We start from the raw sequence: 15,762 nt of genomic DNA on the forward strand, positions 1-15,762 counted from the left end.
CGGACAGGAGTTTTCTGTTCTGGATTAACAGGTTGAACAAAATGAAAAATTAGTAGGGGAAAAAAATCCTTCTTTCACCACCAAAGACAAAAATTAAACCCTGCAAATCCTTCGAGAACCCCCGACACTTCAAAACCCCAACAAAACATTGCTTTTATGGGCTGAGGCAAACGGGAAGTTATTTCTGTAATAAAGTTAAGACATTACAAGAATAGTTTTTCTAAATTTATAGATTTAAAAATTAAAATTAATGCAATTATTATTTTTATGCAGTGAATTTTTAGCAAAGTTTTTTCCACTTTGCTTTTGATTGGAATTAAAAAAAAAAAAACCCAGGACCAGCAATTATTTAAAAAAAAGACTGGAGGGGGGGAGGCAGGATAAAGGAGTAGGTAAGGGGGGGGGAGTTAGGAAAAAGACAGGAGAGAGACAAACAAGAGAAGAGAAGAGGAAAAAGGAATGACTAACAGAGAAAAAGGAGAAGAGACATACAAGAGAAGACAACAGGAAAAAAGAATGAATGAAAGAGAGATCATGAGAGAGAGAAACAAAAGAAAAGAACAGGAAAATAGACGAATGAGAGAGAAAAGAAAAAAAGAGAGACAAACAAGAGAAGAGAACAGGAAAAAGGAATGACTAACACAGTGAAAGAAGAAAAAAGACAAGAGATAAAAAAGGAGACAAGAATAGGAGAAAGAAATGAATAGCAGAGATAGGAGAAAAGAGAGGTGAGAGAGACAAACAAGAGAACAAGAAAAAGGATTGAATAATAGAGAAAGAGGAGAAAAGAGACATACAAGAGAAGACAACAGGAAAAAAAAGAATGAATTTATGAAAAAGAGAGAGAGAGAAACAAAAGGAAAGAACAGGAAAATAGATGAATGAGAGAAGAAATAAAAGAGACCAGAGAGACAAACAAGAGAAAAGAATAGGCATGAATAAGGGGGTAGAAAAGAGACATACGGAAGACAAGATAAGAGAACAGGAAAGAGAAGAAAACAGAGAAAGGAATGAATAACATACAGAAAGAGAGAAAGTTTAGTAAACGAGGATAAAACAAGAGAACAGAAAAAGACTAGAAAAAGGAAAAAGAGAGGCGGAGTCAAGAAGAAAGGGAAAAGTGACCAAGGAAGGGAGGGAATTAAGGATGGCAGAACATTACACCTGTTCTTCTTCTCCCTCCCCCAATCACACCTCTGACCCCTGAGCCAGAGATACTGGACACCCCACAAATATGTCCCCCCTCCCTTAGACCCCATTTGAGTTTCCAAGCTACTACAGGCACTTCTTGGAGGAGGGGGCAAATGCTGGGGCCTCTTTATCTACCCTGGACTTCCTGCTTCAGTTTCTCACCTGGATTTATTTGGAATGGGGTGGGGGCAATCCATATCCTCAGGGGAGGACTCTGCCCCAAAGAACGTAAGGCACTTTCTCTCTATCCGTCACAGTCCCCACTCCTGGCCTTGCCTCCATCCTCCCGTCCCCCCACATTAGGATCTGGAGAGGGTTCCTTGGTGAGGGTGCTATCCATATATACTGTATATCTAAATACATGTGAGTATATCTCTGTGGATCTTGGGCCCCACTATTCCCCCTCACCCACTTTTGCCTCTTGGCCCAGAGCATGGAGGGCTGCAAGGCTCAGGTGAGAAAGGGACAGACCGACCAATAAAGTTCTTCATCAGACGTAGACATAAAAACAGCCCTACTGGATCAGATCAAATGGTCCTTCTAGCCCAGTAGCCAATCCAGGTCACAAATACCTGTCAGAAACCCAAATAGCACCAACATTCCAGAATCTCAGACTATCAAGATTCTGGATCCCCAAAAAGTAGCAATATTCCATGCTACCAATGGGCTTCCCCTATGTCTGTCTCAATAGCAAACTATGGATTTTTCCTCTAACCGCTGTTACCACATTCTCCGGCAACACGTTCCAAAAAAGCTTAACCTATTTCTGGAGTGTAAACAATATTTCCTCCTATTTGTTTTAAAAGGTATTTCCATGTAACTTAATTATTCACATTTACCTGGCCACGGTCCCAGGTAATAACTGAAGGCTGCATAATTCATTATAGAACCTTAATGTTCACAGGGTCCTCTTGTGTTTTACTGACACTCCTTAATGATGGTCCCTGCTTGAAAGAGCTTACAATCTAGTTATGAAATTAAAGACATGATTGCACCTTCTCTGCTCATATTTTGAAATGGATGATCAATGGCTGCGATTCTCAATTAGGTTCTTTACATGGAGGTTACAGATCAGCCCTGTAGACAAGGGGGGGAGGGGGTAGGTTAACAAAGACATTTCTTTCAATAAGGTCACTCGGTTTAGAAATGCAAAACTCCTTTGCCGGCAGAGGGGTAACTTGTGATGGGTTTAGCACTCCCCGTCATTCTGAAACATTGGCTTATATAAGAGGAGTCTCCCCCAGTTCTCCAGTCTTCCCCTCCTTCCCTGTCCCCTCTCTGTGCACCTGTAAACATTAAGGGGTTCCATGGCGGAGAGAGAAAGTGAAGGGGGGGGGGGGGTTGTTTCTATAACCATAAAGCTGTATAACCTCACAATGCAAGTGTTAAGAGCCTTAGCCTATAGGGAGAGGAGGAGATAGTGGATGCTGCGGATGGGCCGACTGGATGGGCCATGTTTCTATGTTTAAGTGACTCCCAGATTTTCAGGCCACTGCACTACAGAACTACAATACACTAGTCCTAGTGGTTAGTGCAGTGGGAGGAAGAGACAATGAAAAGAGAGAAAGACGGGTGGAGAAGAAGGGAAAGAGAGACCTAATTTGATATATACAGATTGGTTTCTTGTTATTTAAGCCCACTTTCTGTAGAAATTTCAAGCCAGGAAAGTTTCCTGAATCCAGAAGGGAGAACTTCTATAGGACCTGATGTGAAGCAAGTTAGAGGGAAGGGAACAGCCTGGAGAAGGCAGAAAGGGATGGAAAATTAGAGAAAAGGAGAGAAAGATTCCTGTCTTCGCAGACTGAGCGCTCAATACATCTGATGCCAGCTAAAGGAAGGGGGAGAGCCTGGGATCACAGGAGAGAAGGGGGGGGACGAGAAGAGAAAAGCAGCAAGGCTAACCTAACCATTAGGCTATAGGTGGTTGCCTAGGCCAGCACCTTCTGCAGGGTGGCAAAAAAGCAGTAGCAGCCGCCTCCAAATGAAAATGATAGATCCTGAGGGCCGATAAATTCAAAGAAAGTTTAATATTTAAAAGTGAACTTTTTTTTTTCTGGGGCAAGAAGAAAATCAGGCTTACTTTATAGAATTTGACCTCCAGTGTATGAAAACAGCCTGTTTTCTCCTATCAAGTGTAGTTTTATAGCAAATCGCAAATATTTATAGCATGAGACGTCATAATGTAACGCATTGCGCCGATTTAAGAGTTCCTATAAATATTATTTTCTAGAATCATTTTGCCATTGAAGTGCGTTTATGAACGAGATTAGGAGCATCTCTAATGTCCAACAATAGTCAGCCAGCATTGATGAATTCCATCTGCCCCGATATCGTTTCTCCGTTGTAGCAATGTCCTGGTGAAACCTTTCCCCGTGCTCATCACTAACACTACCGAGATTATCGGGGGGGGAGGGGGAAATCAAATTTGGAGGCAAACTGTTTTAATATTTCACAGATTGTTATAACAATTACTCCAAGCATTAGAAAATATAGCGAAAATGTGAATTTTTGCATTCGAATGCTCTTGTGCCAGAAATCAGAGGGTTATACCGAAAAATTAAGGTCAGTTTTGAATTCAGCGACCCCAAATCACTATCGAAAACACTCGCCTACAATTCGTGCTCCCAAACCTCTGTTGCACAGTGTAATCAAGTTTTCAGAGTTGAATTATCAAAATCGCTTAGGTTGTCCTTTCATTTGGATTTTTTCACACCTTTTTCGGTAGTAGCTCATTCAGTAGATGTTTCTCTGTCCCTGGTCTAAGTTTGTACATGAGACCAGGGAGAATAAAGTGACCTGCCCGAGATCACAAGGGCGGCAGTGGGATTTGAACTGGGATTCCCTTATTGTCAATCTGGTTCTTTGACCATTAGGGCAACTCCTCCACGCCCAGCAAGATTGTGGTTTTATTTTTATCCTGAAGGGATACTTTGGCTGCATTTCAGACTAGAAACCAAGTTGCAGGCATCCTCCTCTGACTCTCACAACATGGAAAAGATAATTTCATATGAGGATTGAGTCCCTTCTCTTCAAAATCACAGGTCTTTGGAACGACCTCACCACCCCGTTGCGGAACCTGAGCTCCCTTCAGTTATTCCGCAAACAACTGAAAACCTGGCTTTTCAGCAAATTGTAACTCTATCCTTCCCCCCTTTCTCTCCCCCCTTCTACACATAAGTTCATGTAACCCTTTTTCTTCTTCTCTACCCACCATTTTAAGTTCTTGTAAACCGTGTCTAGCTCCATACTCATGGAGATGATGCGGTATATAAACTTAAGGTTTAGATTAGATTAGATTAGAGTCTGTTCTGGTTCTGTATCCTCTACTTCAGCCCTGGGGTGAGGGAGAGGAGGGGGTGCCCATAACCTGAGCAGGAGGGAAAATGCAAGCGTCCAAGTTGTTGGTGGATTTTCAATATAAAAAATCTTTCTTGAGTTCAGGCTGCAACTCAATTCAATAATAATTGCATATTTTTTTATTTTCTCCCCCCCCCCCTGCAACCCCAGCTGTAAAAGTGCAGACCTCCATAACACCTGCTCAGCTCTTGGCTGTCCTGTTTTGGGTTTTGAGGTCCAGAAGGATGAAGACAGAAGAGACCCACTCCTGTTTGCAGCAGGCTCCTGCAATCCTGGGATTCGGTGAGTGAGACGGGCAAAGCACTTTCCCTCCCCTGACCCGTGGTTCTAATCCCCAGCTCTGCCAGTGACTCCAAGACCAGGGAGACTAGGCAAATGCCTAGAACAACTGCTTTTTGGGGGAGACAGCAAACTCAAAATAATTATCGGCACATCTTTTAGCTTCGTAGGATGTCTGGGTGATGATCATGATAATGGGGCTTAATTATCAAAATCGTGGGAGGAGGAGGGGGCTCCAGCCAGAGATCCAAATGTCAGCCAGCAGCTCCAAACAGCATGTTTGCTGGGCACTCTGGTCAGCTTTCCATATGCCCATTTGGCATCAGGAGAGAAAGAGAGATTGTTCACCCTCTCCGAAGTGAAGAGGACAAGAGGGCACTCTCTAAAGTTGAAAGGGGATAGATTCCGTACAAACGTAAGGAAGTTCTTCTTCACCCAGAGAGTGGTGGAAAACTTGAAAGCTCTTCCGGAGGCTGTTATAGGGGAAAACACCCTCCAGGGATTCAAGACAAAGTTAGACAAGTTCCTGCTGAACCGGAACGTACGCAAGCAAGGCTAGACTCAAATAGGGCACTGGTCTTTGACCTAAGGGCCACCACGTGAGCGGACTGCTGGGCACGATGGACCACTGGCAGTGGCAAATCTTATGTTCTTAAGTTCTTATCTATAAGTTAATAATTGGGTTGGGGGGGTATAAGGGTAAAGATCCGTCTAGGATATGCATCATCCTTACACTGGCTCTGCCACAGAGCAAGTCACTTTATCATCTCGTGCTTTGGTTCCTGCATAAATCTGGGTTACTGACAAAGCCAGGACCAACTCAGCCTGTCTCAGGCCACAAAGAGTTTATTGGTTAACCCTATAATTTCCTGTGACTCTGGGAGCATGAATTCCTCACAGTCGAACAACAAATCTTTAGACTCCCATGTAGGTGTCACGTTGATATGTGAATACAGCACAGATGGCTGAAAGGTGGATCTTCATCACAGCCCCACGCAGGCATACAAATAAAGCATGAACACAGCACAGACAGCTGAAGAATGGGCATGAATGCATCACAGACATGTGAAGAGTGGATACCATGCAGGTATCACACCTATAGGCGCAAAACAGTGAATACAGCACAGACAGCTGTAGAGGAGATCTTCATCAGAATTCCTTGGAGGCATCACATTGATTCATGTAAAGCCTGAATATAGCAAAGACAGCTTTATTATAAACCGAATGAAAAGCCTGAGACACAAAAGCATATATTTAGAGAAAAAGGAAGGGGACCCTGGAGTAAGACCGCAAAACAATACAGGACAGAAGTGAAGATGTTCTGGTGAAAGTTGAGCAATCAGATTCCAACTTTTGTATCAGAGGTATTCTGGGGCGGGTATTACCATGACCAGTACAGGAGAGGAAGCACAGCATCCTGTCCTTGCCCCTGAGAGCTCTGAGCCAGGGAGATGAAGCGACTCTCTGCAGACATTGCTGCTGTGTTCCTGGCACGAGCAACACCTCAGGAGAGGGTCACGGCATGACCTCTCGCAGGGAGAATCCTGAACGCGCCATCTCCGTGCAGCTTTGAAAGCATTTGTTGAGTGTAGCTTCACTCCCTCTGAGGCTGGCTATCGCTCCGAACCCTTTGAAGAAGGGCCACAGATAAAATGGGTTGATAAGGCAGGGCAATCAGTTCATCTTCCAGATGCACAATTTTGCTCTAATGTGGTTTATGGGATTTCTTCTCCCCTAGCTTAAACTCAGCTGCTTATTTTCAAAGTCTTCTCCAGTCCCTTCCCCCTCCAATCCAGGTCTCCTTCAAAAACTGCAGGCCGGTTCCAGGCCAAAGAAAGGACAGGTCGCCTTTAATATTACATAGTGCCAGCTTAAGAGAAGGGTGGGTGTCCTTTCTCATGTCACCGCTTCAGCAGTTGCTGAGAAACGTGCGATTAAGGGGTGACCCTGAGCTGATGCACGCACCCCGTTAAATAACTCTTTCACATCCTCTCTAGGGTCAGACACCAAACTGCGAGAGATGTGCGCAGGCTGCGAGGAGCCCATCTGTGACCGCTTCCTACTGCGGGTGAACGAGAGGAGTTGGCACGAGGATTGTGTAAAGTGCGCAGCCTGTCTTCAGCCACTGGTGGGGACCTGCTACAGCCGGGAGCGTCAGCTGTACTGCAGACAGGACTACGAAAAGTAAGGAACGTCACCATCTTCACCTGTCGCTGTGCCATCAGGTGTCTATGTGCAAGCAGGAACAAGGATGAGGGGATATAGCTCAGGGAATTCTTGCCCAGAAATAGTTAAGAAGAAGGGAAACCCCCCCCACCCCAACAAATTTTTAGATTGAATCAGGCTGGGCAGACTAGATGGGCCATTTGGGTTTTTATCTGCCGTCATCTACTATGTTACTTAACGTGCTCCTCACAACCACGTTGTCCCTCCCGCTGACGTGTATAGAAAGTGACATCAGTGAGAGAGACGACAGGGTCCCGAGGAGCATGTTGAGGATGGAATATATGCTTTGCTTTCCTCTCTCGTTTGATTGCCCAATTAAATCAAATTTCAAGTTTATTAAAAAAATTTTCAACCACTTAATCAAATTTCTAAGCGGTGTACAATATATAAAATTTACATAAAAACAGATTAAAAATCAGGGATACTAGATACAACCAAGACATAATAAGACAAACAATAGGAAAGAACTACAATCGTAAAAGAGAAAGCGAAACATGACAGGAAAATACAGTAGGTTAGGGTAAAAAACAATAACAAAATTTTTGTCCTTAAGAGGACAATTCTTGTCCAAAGGCGTCCTGGGACAAAAATGTTTTTAATTTTGATTTAAATTGTTTTATTTTGGATTCATTGCGCAGTGACAGCAAAATTATTGGAACGCGACGTGTTGATTAATCTTAAGGAAGGGATGCCGAGAAGATTTTGTGACATTGAGCAAAGCGATTTTGAAGAATTATAAAGAATTAAAAGTCTGTTAATAAACTCCGGTTGATTATTTAGTCTTGTTGTAAAGGTTAAAAGTAAGATTTTATAACTACTTTGGTAGCTGAAAATCACAGGAACTTAAGAACTCCTGTTCTGAGTTAGACCAGTTTATTTCCAGTTCATAGTACAGTGTCATAATATTTCTCCTAGGACAAGCAGGATGAGTCAGCCACATACGGGTGTTGTCCCAACAGCTCCCAATTTGCGGATAAGCTCTCCAATAGCTCAGAGAAAAAAAAACTTATCCGCAAATTGGGAGCTGTTGGGACAACACCCATATGTGGCTGACTATCCTGCTGTCCACGGAGAACCTACGTTACAGGTAAGTAACTACACTATTCCTTCATGTATATTCCACAGCTTCAGGCTGGAGGTAGTGAGAATATATTTACTAGGCAATGGCTTTGTTGAGGAGTGCAGAAAGAGCATATAATCAGAACTTGGAAAAGGTGCTTGTTCCCTTTGAAACACCAGGAGGAATGATTAACCTGGTCTTCCAGATCCATAAATCCCACCCATCAGCCCTGTGATATACCTAGGCAGCTTGTAGGGGTCAGAGTCGGTTATGCAGAAAGACATCTGACAGCTGGGAGCAGAGCAGATCCCAACTTCTTTGATCAACATTGGTGAGGGTGATGGAACAATCAGCTCCTTCTTCATGACCAGATAATTGGCAACATTTGTCCCCGTGGCTCCTAGCTTGCCATCCTCGACAGAAAAAAAATGGTTCCTGGTAGGAAGAGCGATTGAATTGATAGAAGCTGTGACTATGAAGGAGGTCTTACTAGTTTCTGGGACTCATAAAGGTTCACACTAGGGGACACTTTCTTAGATAAAGGCTGAACCTGAGCGTGGATGCTTCTGGAATGTGTTAAGGGCCTAATTCTATAAGTGGCGCATAGATTGGGGATGCCTAGCTGAGTTCCACGCGGAACTCAAAATTGATTAATGAACTTAATTGGTGTGATTATTCACCACGCCATTAAAAGCTCATGAAAAAATGTTTTTAAACAGAACTCCATCTACTCTAAAAGTGGGTGTGGTTAGGGGCAGAGAATAGGCATAGTATGACTTAGGGGTCTATTAGGCACCGCGTGATTCTGTACACGACAACCACGCTGACAGGGGCCTAAGAGTTTCTCGCCATTTATAGAATCAAGTTCTTAGTGTCTGAAACTTAAACTGAAGGGGTATATTAGATTGGAAGTTGATTTTCCCAAAGATATTTTTATTTTAAACAGATCATTGGGTCAAAGAAACGTAATCTATATGCATTGACATTTCTTGTCAGGGTGCCAGAAGATAGGCAGCGGCTGGAGTCCTACTGCCGCCTAATTTAATTGGTTTAATTGGTGCTAAACAAAGCGGTAATTGACCACGCCATAATTACAAAACAAAAAAAAGCCTCCGGCACTGGCACCTAGGTCCCTGCATAGAGAGGTGAAAACCCGGAAGTGGGTGTGGTTAGGGGCAGCACCAGACTTCAGCGTTATTGGCTGCGATTCTGACAGGACCTTAGGCACCAGCGCTTAGGGCCTCGTCAAGCCGTGATTCTGGAAATAGCAGGGTCAGCTGAGGCCTAGGGATGTAAAGCGACTCACCCAAGGTCACACAGAGAGTCAGTGACAGAGCTAAGGCGCAGGGAGATAAAAGGGTCCTTTTATTAAGGTGCCCTAAGCAATTTAGCACATGTTAAACTCCCCTATGGGCGTCTTAACATTTAGCCCCTGCATGCCTTAGTGAAAGGACCCCAAAGCACATATAGGGGTCCTTTTAATAAACTGTGTTCAGCGCTAGTGGGCATTTAGCACACACTGAAAAGGCTTACTACGAGACATGCACTGGCGTCCCAAGGTATAGTTGCCCATTTGCATGCATGCACTGCGCAGTAAAAAGAACTTGATGCGGGGAGGGGGGGCGTCCACCCCAGGCACGGTCTCTGCACCCCCCACCCTTGTACCGCTTCAATTTTTCCTCCATGGTCATTTAGTCAGGGACAGAGCTGAGGGTTAGAGCTGAGGTGCAGGATGGGTCACACTGGGATCTGAAACCCAGGAACCTCCCTGATTCTTAGTTCATAAGAACCTAAGACTAGCCTTCCTGGGTCAGACCAATGGTCCATCAAGCCCAGTAGCCCGTTCTCACGGTGGCCAATCCAGGTCCCTAGTACCTGGCCAAAACCCAAGGAGTAGCAACATTCCATGCAAGCAGAGGCTTCCCCCATGTCTTTCTCAATAACAGACTATGGACTTTTCCTCCAGGAACTTGAACATAAGAATAGCCTTACTGGGTCTGACCAATGGTCCATCAAGCCCAGTAGTCCGTTCTCACGGTGGCCAATGCAGGTCCCTAGTACTTGGCCAAAACCCAAGGAGTAGCAACATTCCATGCAAGCAGAGGCTTCCCCCATGTCTTTCTCAATAACAGACTATGGACTTTTCCTCCAGGAACTTGAACATAAGAATAGCCTTACTGGGTCAGACCAATGATCCATCAAGCCCAGTAGCCCGTTCTCACGGTGGCCAATGCAGGTCCCTAGTACCTGGCCAAAACCCAAGGAGTAGCAACATTCCATGCAAGCAGAGGCTTCCCCCATGTCTTTCTCAATAACAGACTATGGACTTTTCCTCCAGGAACTTGAACATAAGAATAGCCTTACTGGGTCAGACCAATGATCCATCAAGCCCAGTAGCCTGTTCTCACGGTGGCCAATGCAGGTCCCTAGTACCTGGCCAAAACCCAAGGAGTAGCAACATTCCATGCAAGCAGAGGCTTCCCCCATGTCTTTCTCAATAACAGACTATGGACTTTTCCTCCAGGAACTTGAACATAAGAATAGCCTTACTGGGTCAGACCAATGATCCATCAAGCCCAGTAGCCTGTTCTCACGGTGGCCAATGTAGGTCCCTAGTACCTGGCCAAAACCCAAGGAGTAGCAACATTCCATGCAAGCAGAGGCTTCCCCCATGTCTTTCTCAATAACAGACTATGGACTTTTCCTCCAGGAACTTGAACATAAGAATAGCCTTACTGGGTCAGACCAATGATCCATCAAGCCCAGTAGCCCGTTCTCACGGTGGCCAATGCAGGTCCCTAGTACCTGGCCAAAACCCAAGGAGTAGCAACATTCCATGCAAGCAGAGGCTTCCCCCATGTCTTTCTCAATAACAGACTATGGACTTTTCCTCCAGGAACTTGAACATAAGAATAGCCTTACTGGGTCAGACCAATGATCCATCAAGCCCAGTAGCCTGTTCTCACGGTGGCCAATGCAGGTCCCTAGTACCTGGCCAAAACCCAAGGAGTAGCAACATTCCATGCAAGCAGAGGCTTCCCCCATGTCTTTCTCAATAACAGACTATGGACTTTTCCTCCAGGAACTTGAACATAAGAATAGCCTTACTGGGTCAGACCAATGATCCATCAAGCCCAGTAGCCTGTTCTCACGGTGGCCAATGTAGGTCCCTAGTACCTGGCCAAAACCCAAGGAGTAGCAACATTCCATGCTACCGATCCAGGGCAAGCAGAGGCTGCCCCCATGTCTTTCTTTTTTTGGAAACTGGCACAAAAGGATACACAGGATGGGCTACCTCTTGATCTGAAGCACTCTGAAAGATCTCCCACTTGGTACCTGGCCAGTATACATACACTGCTTCTTTCTAGCACCTGACTGCAACGTTGCCTTCCTCCCACACCTCTCCCACTCTCTCCTAGTCATAATCAGAGACACCCACCCCCCCAATATTCTTGACAGAAAAATGACATTTATTTAATATTTGCCTCTCTTTATTCAGTTATCATGTTACCCATGCCTCTGGTTAGTGAAGTTTTCTCCTCCCCTGAAGTCTCTTTGCAGCCGTCCGTGCTGTAGTCATAGTCTGGCTGTCTCAGAGTGCTGCCATCTCTTCCCCTGAACTATTTCTTGAACTGTTCCTGTTGTACTCATAATTTAGGCATGTCTGGGAGGGAAAAGAGGAGGACGGTGCTGCTTCTGATGACAAACAGCACAGCCAGCCCCTGACTTGTTTTGAACTATAATTGTTGCACAGCTTTGAAGAGATAAAAATAATTTACTTTCTCCCCGTCATAAAAATGAAAGCCAGGCGGACTTTGAATGCCCTTGTTTGTTCTGTCTCTGGCAGAGTTATTTAAAAGCCACGGTTTTTGGCTCTAGTGTAAAGAATCCACATGAGTCTATCAAACTTCAGAAGTTCAGAAGGAGTTGTCTGGCTGGGGGAGGGGGAGGGGGCTGGTTAAGAGATGATCAAGCATTTGTGGATGCCCAAGACCTTGAGAGGTGGTTGGCTTTGATGTTACTTGCCTGGACAGATTGCCAAGGCGTGGGATGCCTCCTCCCACTCTCTCAGCCTGAATCACAGTTCTGGCAGGGTCTGCTCCCCCCCATCCTCCCCACTTGCCCTCCTTTACATCTCGTGCCCCCCACCTCAGGTTCCTGTCTCTTCCCTGGCCTCTGCCTCGTACAACATCCCTGGTTTGGCCCTCAGCGAAAAAGAATAAAGGGGGTTCTGAGGTGAGGGAGGAAGTCCAGCCGCTTTTACCTCTCAAAGGTGACAGATGCTTTTTAAGGAGACTTGCCTTTTTGTTGGGTTGCAATCAGTGTGGCCAATTTTAAGAAAACCTGCCTTTCCCCCTTCCCTTCCAAGTCTGTCTGTAGTATTAAAGGAGACCTGTCTTTTCCCCTTCCCCTCCAAGTCTGTCTGTAGTGTTAAAGGAGACCTGTCTTTTCCCCTTCCCCTCCAAGTCTGTCTGTAGTGTTAAAGGAGACCTGTCTTTTCCCCCTTCCCCTCCAAGTCTGTCTGTAGTGTTAAAGGAGACCTGTCTTTTCCCCTTCCCCTCCAAGTCTGTCTGTAGTGTTAAAGGAGACCTGTCTTTTCCCCCTTCCCCTCCAAGTCTGTCTGTAGTATTAAAGGAGACCTGTCTTTTCCCCCTTTCTCCTCCAAATCTGTCTGTAGTATTAAAGGAGACCTGTCTTTTCCCCCTTTCTCCTCCAAATCTGTCTGTAGTATTAGAGACCTCTCTTTTCCCCCTTTCTCCTCCAAATCTGTCTGTAGTATTAAAGGAGACCTGTCTTTTCCCCCTTTCTCCTCCAAATCTGTCTGTAGTATTAAAGGAGACCTGTCTTTTCCCCCTTCCCCTCCAAGTCTGTCTGTAGTGTTAAAGGAGACCTGTTGCCCTGAACCTGTTGCCAGTCTGCCATATCTCGTCTCTGCAGTCCAGGAGGTTCTTGTGGACTGGAATCGCCACCGCCTGCCTGTAGTAGTTCGGGCATTGTAGTACTCTGTCTTGGGTACTGGTAGTTCAGGCATTGTAGTACTCTGTCTTGGGTACTGGTGGTCCACTCACGTGGATCTTGAGAAAGGCTGTGAGTTTCTGGAGGAACTTGGGGTGAGTCCTCGTTTGTGGGGTTTGTTTGTTTTTTTGTTATTTAGGGTATTGGGGGGAGTGTTGCCCGCTGAGAGAGGAGTTGGGTCAGCAGGAGGATTAACTGTTGCTGCTGGTCCCGCCCCTGGTGGTTCGCAGGTTCATGTGCTGCTCCACTTGACTGGTTGGGTGGCTCCATGTTCCCCGCCGACATTCCCTGTCCTTCTTGAGAGGCGGGGTGAGCCTGCAGAAAGGGGGCAGGATGCACCCCTTCATCTGTGCCAGTGCACCTGGCTGCGTTTCCCACTGTGCCTGGAGGCAGAGAAAGAGGAGTGATGATGCCTCCTATGTGGGCTTCTCCTGCTGTACTGCCTATTGTATATTAAACTGTACAGCGCTGCATATGCCTTTCAGTGCTATAGAAATCATAAATAGTAGCAGAGTCCCTCATGCTGGCTGGAAAAGCATTCTCTGCCTACGTATCTGAAGTGCAAACAGCTCTTTAGGCTGAGGAGTTTCAAACCCCCACCTTTAAGGAGGCGTGGTCTGACATGCCGCATCACTGATGACATCAGCACATGCTTTGTGAAGAGTTCCCCGGGACTGCCCCTGTTGCCGGGGAGGAAGGAAAACCCTGTGTTGCAATTGGTTGCCAGCGGTTTCCATCATGGCTGGTTGCTGAGACCCTGCTCAGCTAAATGTGAAAAGCTAATGTGAAAGGCAGACTCCTCGTTCCCGACATGAGGGGGGGGGAGGTCTGAACTGCAGACTCTGCAGACTCGATGCAGAGGCTGGCTGTACGCAGCAGCATGCAGGGACTCCGGGGGAGATCTCTCAGTCTGGAGGGCGAAAACCCCGATCTGCTGGTTGCAGAGGCTGGCTTTACGTGGCAGCATGCAGGGACTCCAGGGGAGATCTCTCAGTCTGGAGGGCGAAAACCCCGATCTGCTGACTGCAGGGGCTGGCTTTACGCGGCAGCATGCAGTGACTCCGGGAGAGATCTCTCGGTCTGGTAAGACTCCTATCGGCTGCCCTGCAGGGGCTGGCTGCACGCGGAAGCATGCAGGGACTCCGGGAGAGATTTCTCTGCCGGGCCGAGTGCAGGCGGGGGGATTAGCTGAGCCAGGGCATCCTGGAGGCTCCTTGCCGCTGTAGCTTGTGGATCCCCCGCTGCTGCATTCCGATGAGGATGGCTGCTGGAGGAAGATTCTCGGGCCTCACTTCTCTTCATGAAGTCTCTCAGTGCCCTCTTTCTTAGCTTGCGTGCACGTGGTGACATGTGCGCACAATGCAAGCAACACGGAAACCTCGAGCCCCGGATCCAATCAGTGGGCGCACAATTCATGAGGATCCAGTGTGTTCATCCTTCTCCTGCATCCCAGTTGTTTCTTTAGATGATTCAGGCATCTTCAATGTGATGAGTAGAAAAGTAGTAATGGAGAGCTGTAGAAAATCCGACCGATGGGAACGGGCGGAAACTAAAGACTGGGGATTAGGGGGAAGCAGGACGAAAAGGGTAGGGCTCGGGCATGCCCAGTGGGGCCCGGGCACTGCACGTGCTCAGAGAAAAAAAAAATCTCTCGGAGCTATTGGAGAGCTTATCCGCAAATTGGGAGCTGTTGGGACAACACCCATATGTGGCTGACTCATCCTGCTTGTCCTAGGAGACCTGTCTTTCCCCCTTCCCCTCCAGATGTGTATGCAGTGCTAAAGGAAAGGTGATCTTGAAATCTGCAGCTTGCTCTCCTGGGATGTCTAATCATATTCACTCCCCCTCATCCTTCCTGCGGCTTGTTTCATGCTCAGTATTTTAACTCCTGTGGCCTGCTCAGGCATTCCACCTCATTACACGGTGCAATGCACAAGAGTGCTACTTCAGAGATAAAATTTGACTGGCCATCAGAAATGCTTATATGTGGATGTTTCAAACAGCCCTCGATGATGGAAAGCAAACGCCCACAGACCCTGGAGCTAATGTTCAAAGGTGCAGTTGATGGAAACCTTCCCCTGGACAATTGCTCGTGGATGCAAAGTTTGCACCCTAGTTTTTCTACCAGAAGATTTTTGCTGAAAAATTAGTCTATGTCGAATTGAAAATCTAATGGCTGTGTACCTTTTTATGACTGCTCTCCCATCTCCCTTCCCCTAGGAATGTCTCCCCTAAATTCAGTGGAAATACCCAGACTATGGAAGCAGTTGTGTGAGAAGGAAGTAAATTCTAACCCAGGACCCAAAGTCGCACAGAGAGCCAGAGCTGGGGATTAGAACTGAGACACAGAGAGATAAAGTGGCTCACCCTGAGATCAGAAACAAAGAGTCAGTGACAGAGCCGGGGATTAGAACTGAGGCACAGGAAAATAAAGTGACTCACCCTGAGATCAGATAGAGGCAGTGACAGGGCAGGGATTTGAACTGAGGCACAGGGAGCTAGAGTGACTCACCCTGAGATCAGATAGAGGCAGTGACAGGGCAGGGATTTGAACTGAGGCACAGGGAGCTAGAGTGACTCACCCTGAGATCAGATAGAGGCAGTGACAGAGCCGGGGATTAGAACTGAGGCAC

General features: G+C 46.4%; 1 protein-coding gene across 1 annotated transcript in view; it reads left to right on the top strand.

The window, feature by feature from the left end:
* The window catches only part of LOC117350134 (LIM homeobox transcription factor 1-beta-like), a 41,124-nt gene that overhangs the window by 1,989 nt on the left and 23,373 nt on the right, over positions 1-15,762 (top strand). Inside the window, exons 2-3 of the mRNA XM_033924162.1 lie at positions 4,699-4,830; positions 6,825-7,011. Coding sequence (XP_033780053.1) covers positions 4,773-4,830; positions 6,825-7,011 — 245 coding nt within the window. The 5' untranslated portion in view covers positions 4,699-4,772. The remainder of the gene's footprint in view (positions 1-4,698; positions 4,831-6,824; positions 7,012-15,762) is intronic.

The sequence above is a fragment of the Geotrypetes seraphini genome, chromosome 16 (assembly GCF_902459505.1).
Source record: "Geotrypetes seraphini chromosome 16, aGeoSer1.1, whole genome shotgun sequence".
Classification (NCBI taxonomy): Eukaryota; Metazoa; Chordata; class Amphibia; order Gymnophiona; family Dermophiidae; genus Geotrypetes; species Geotrypetes seraphini.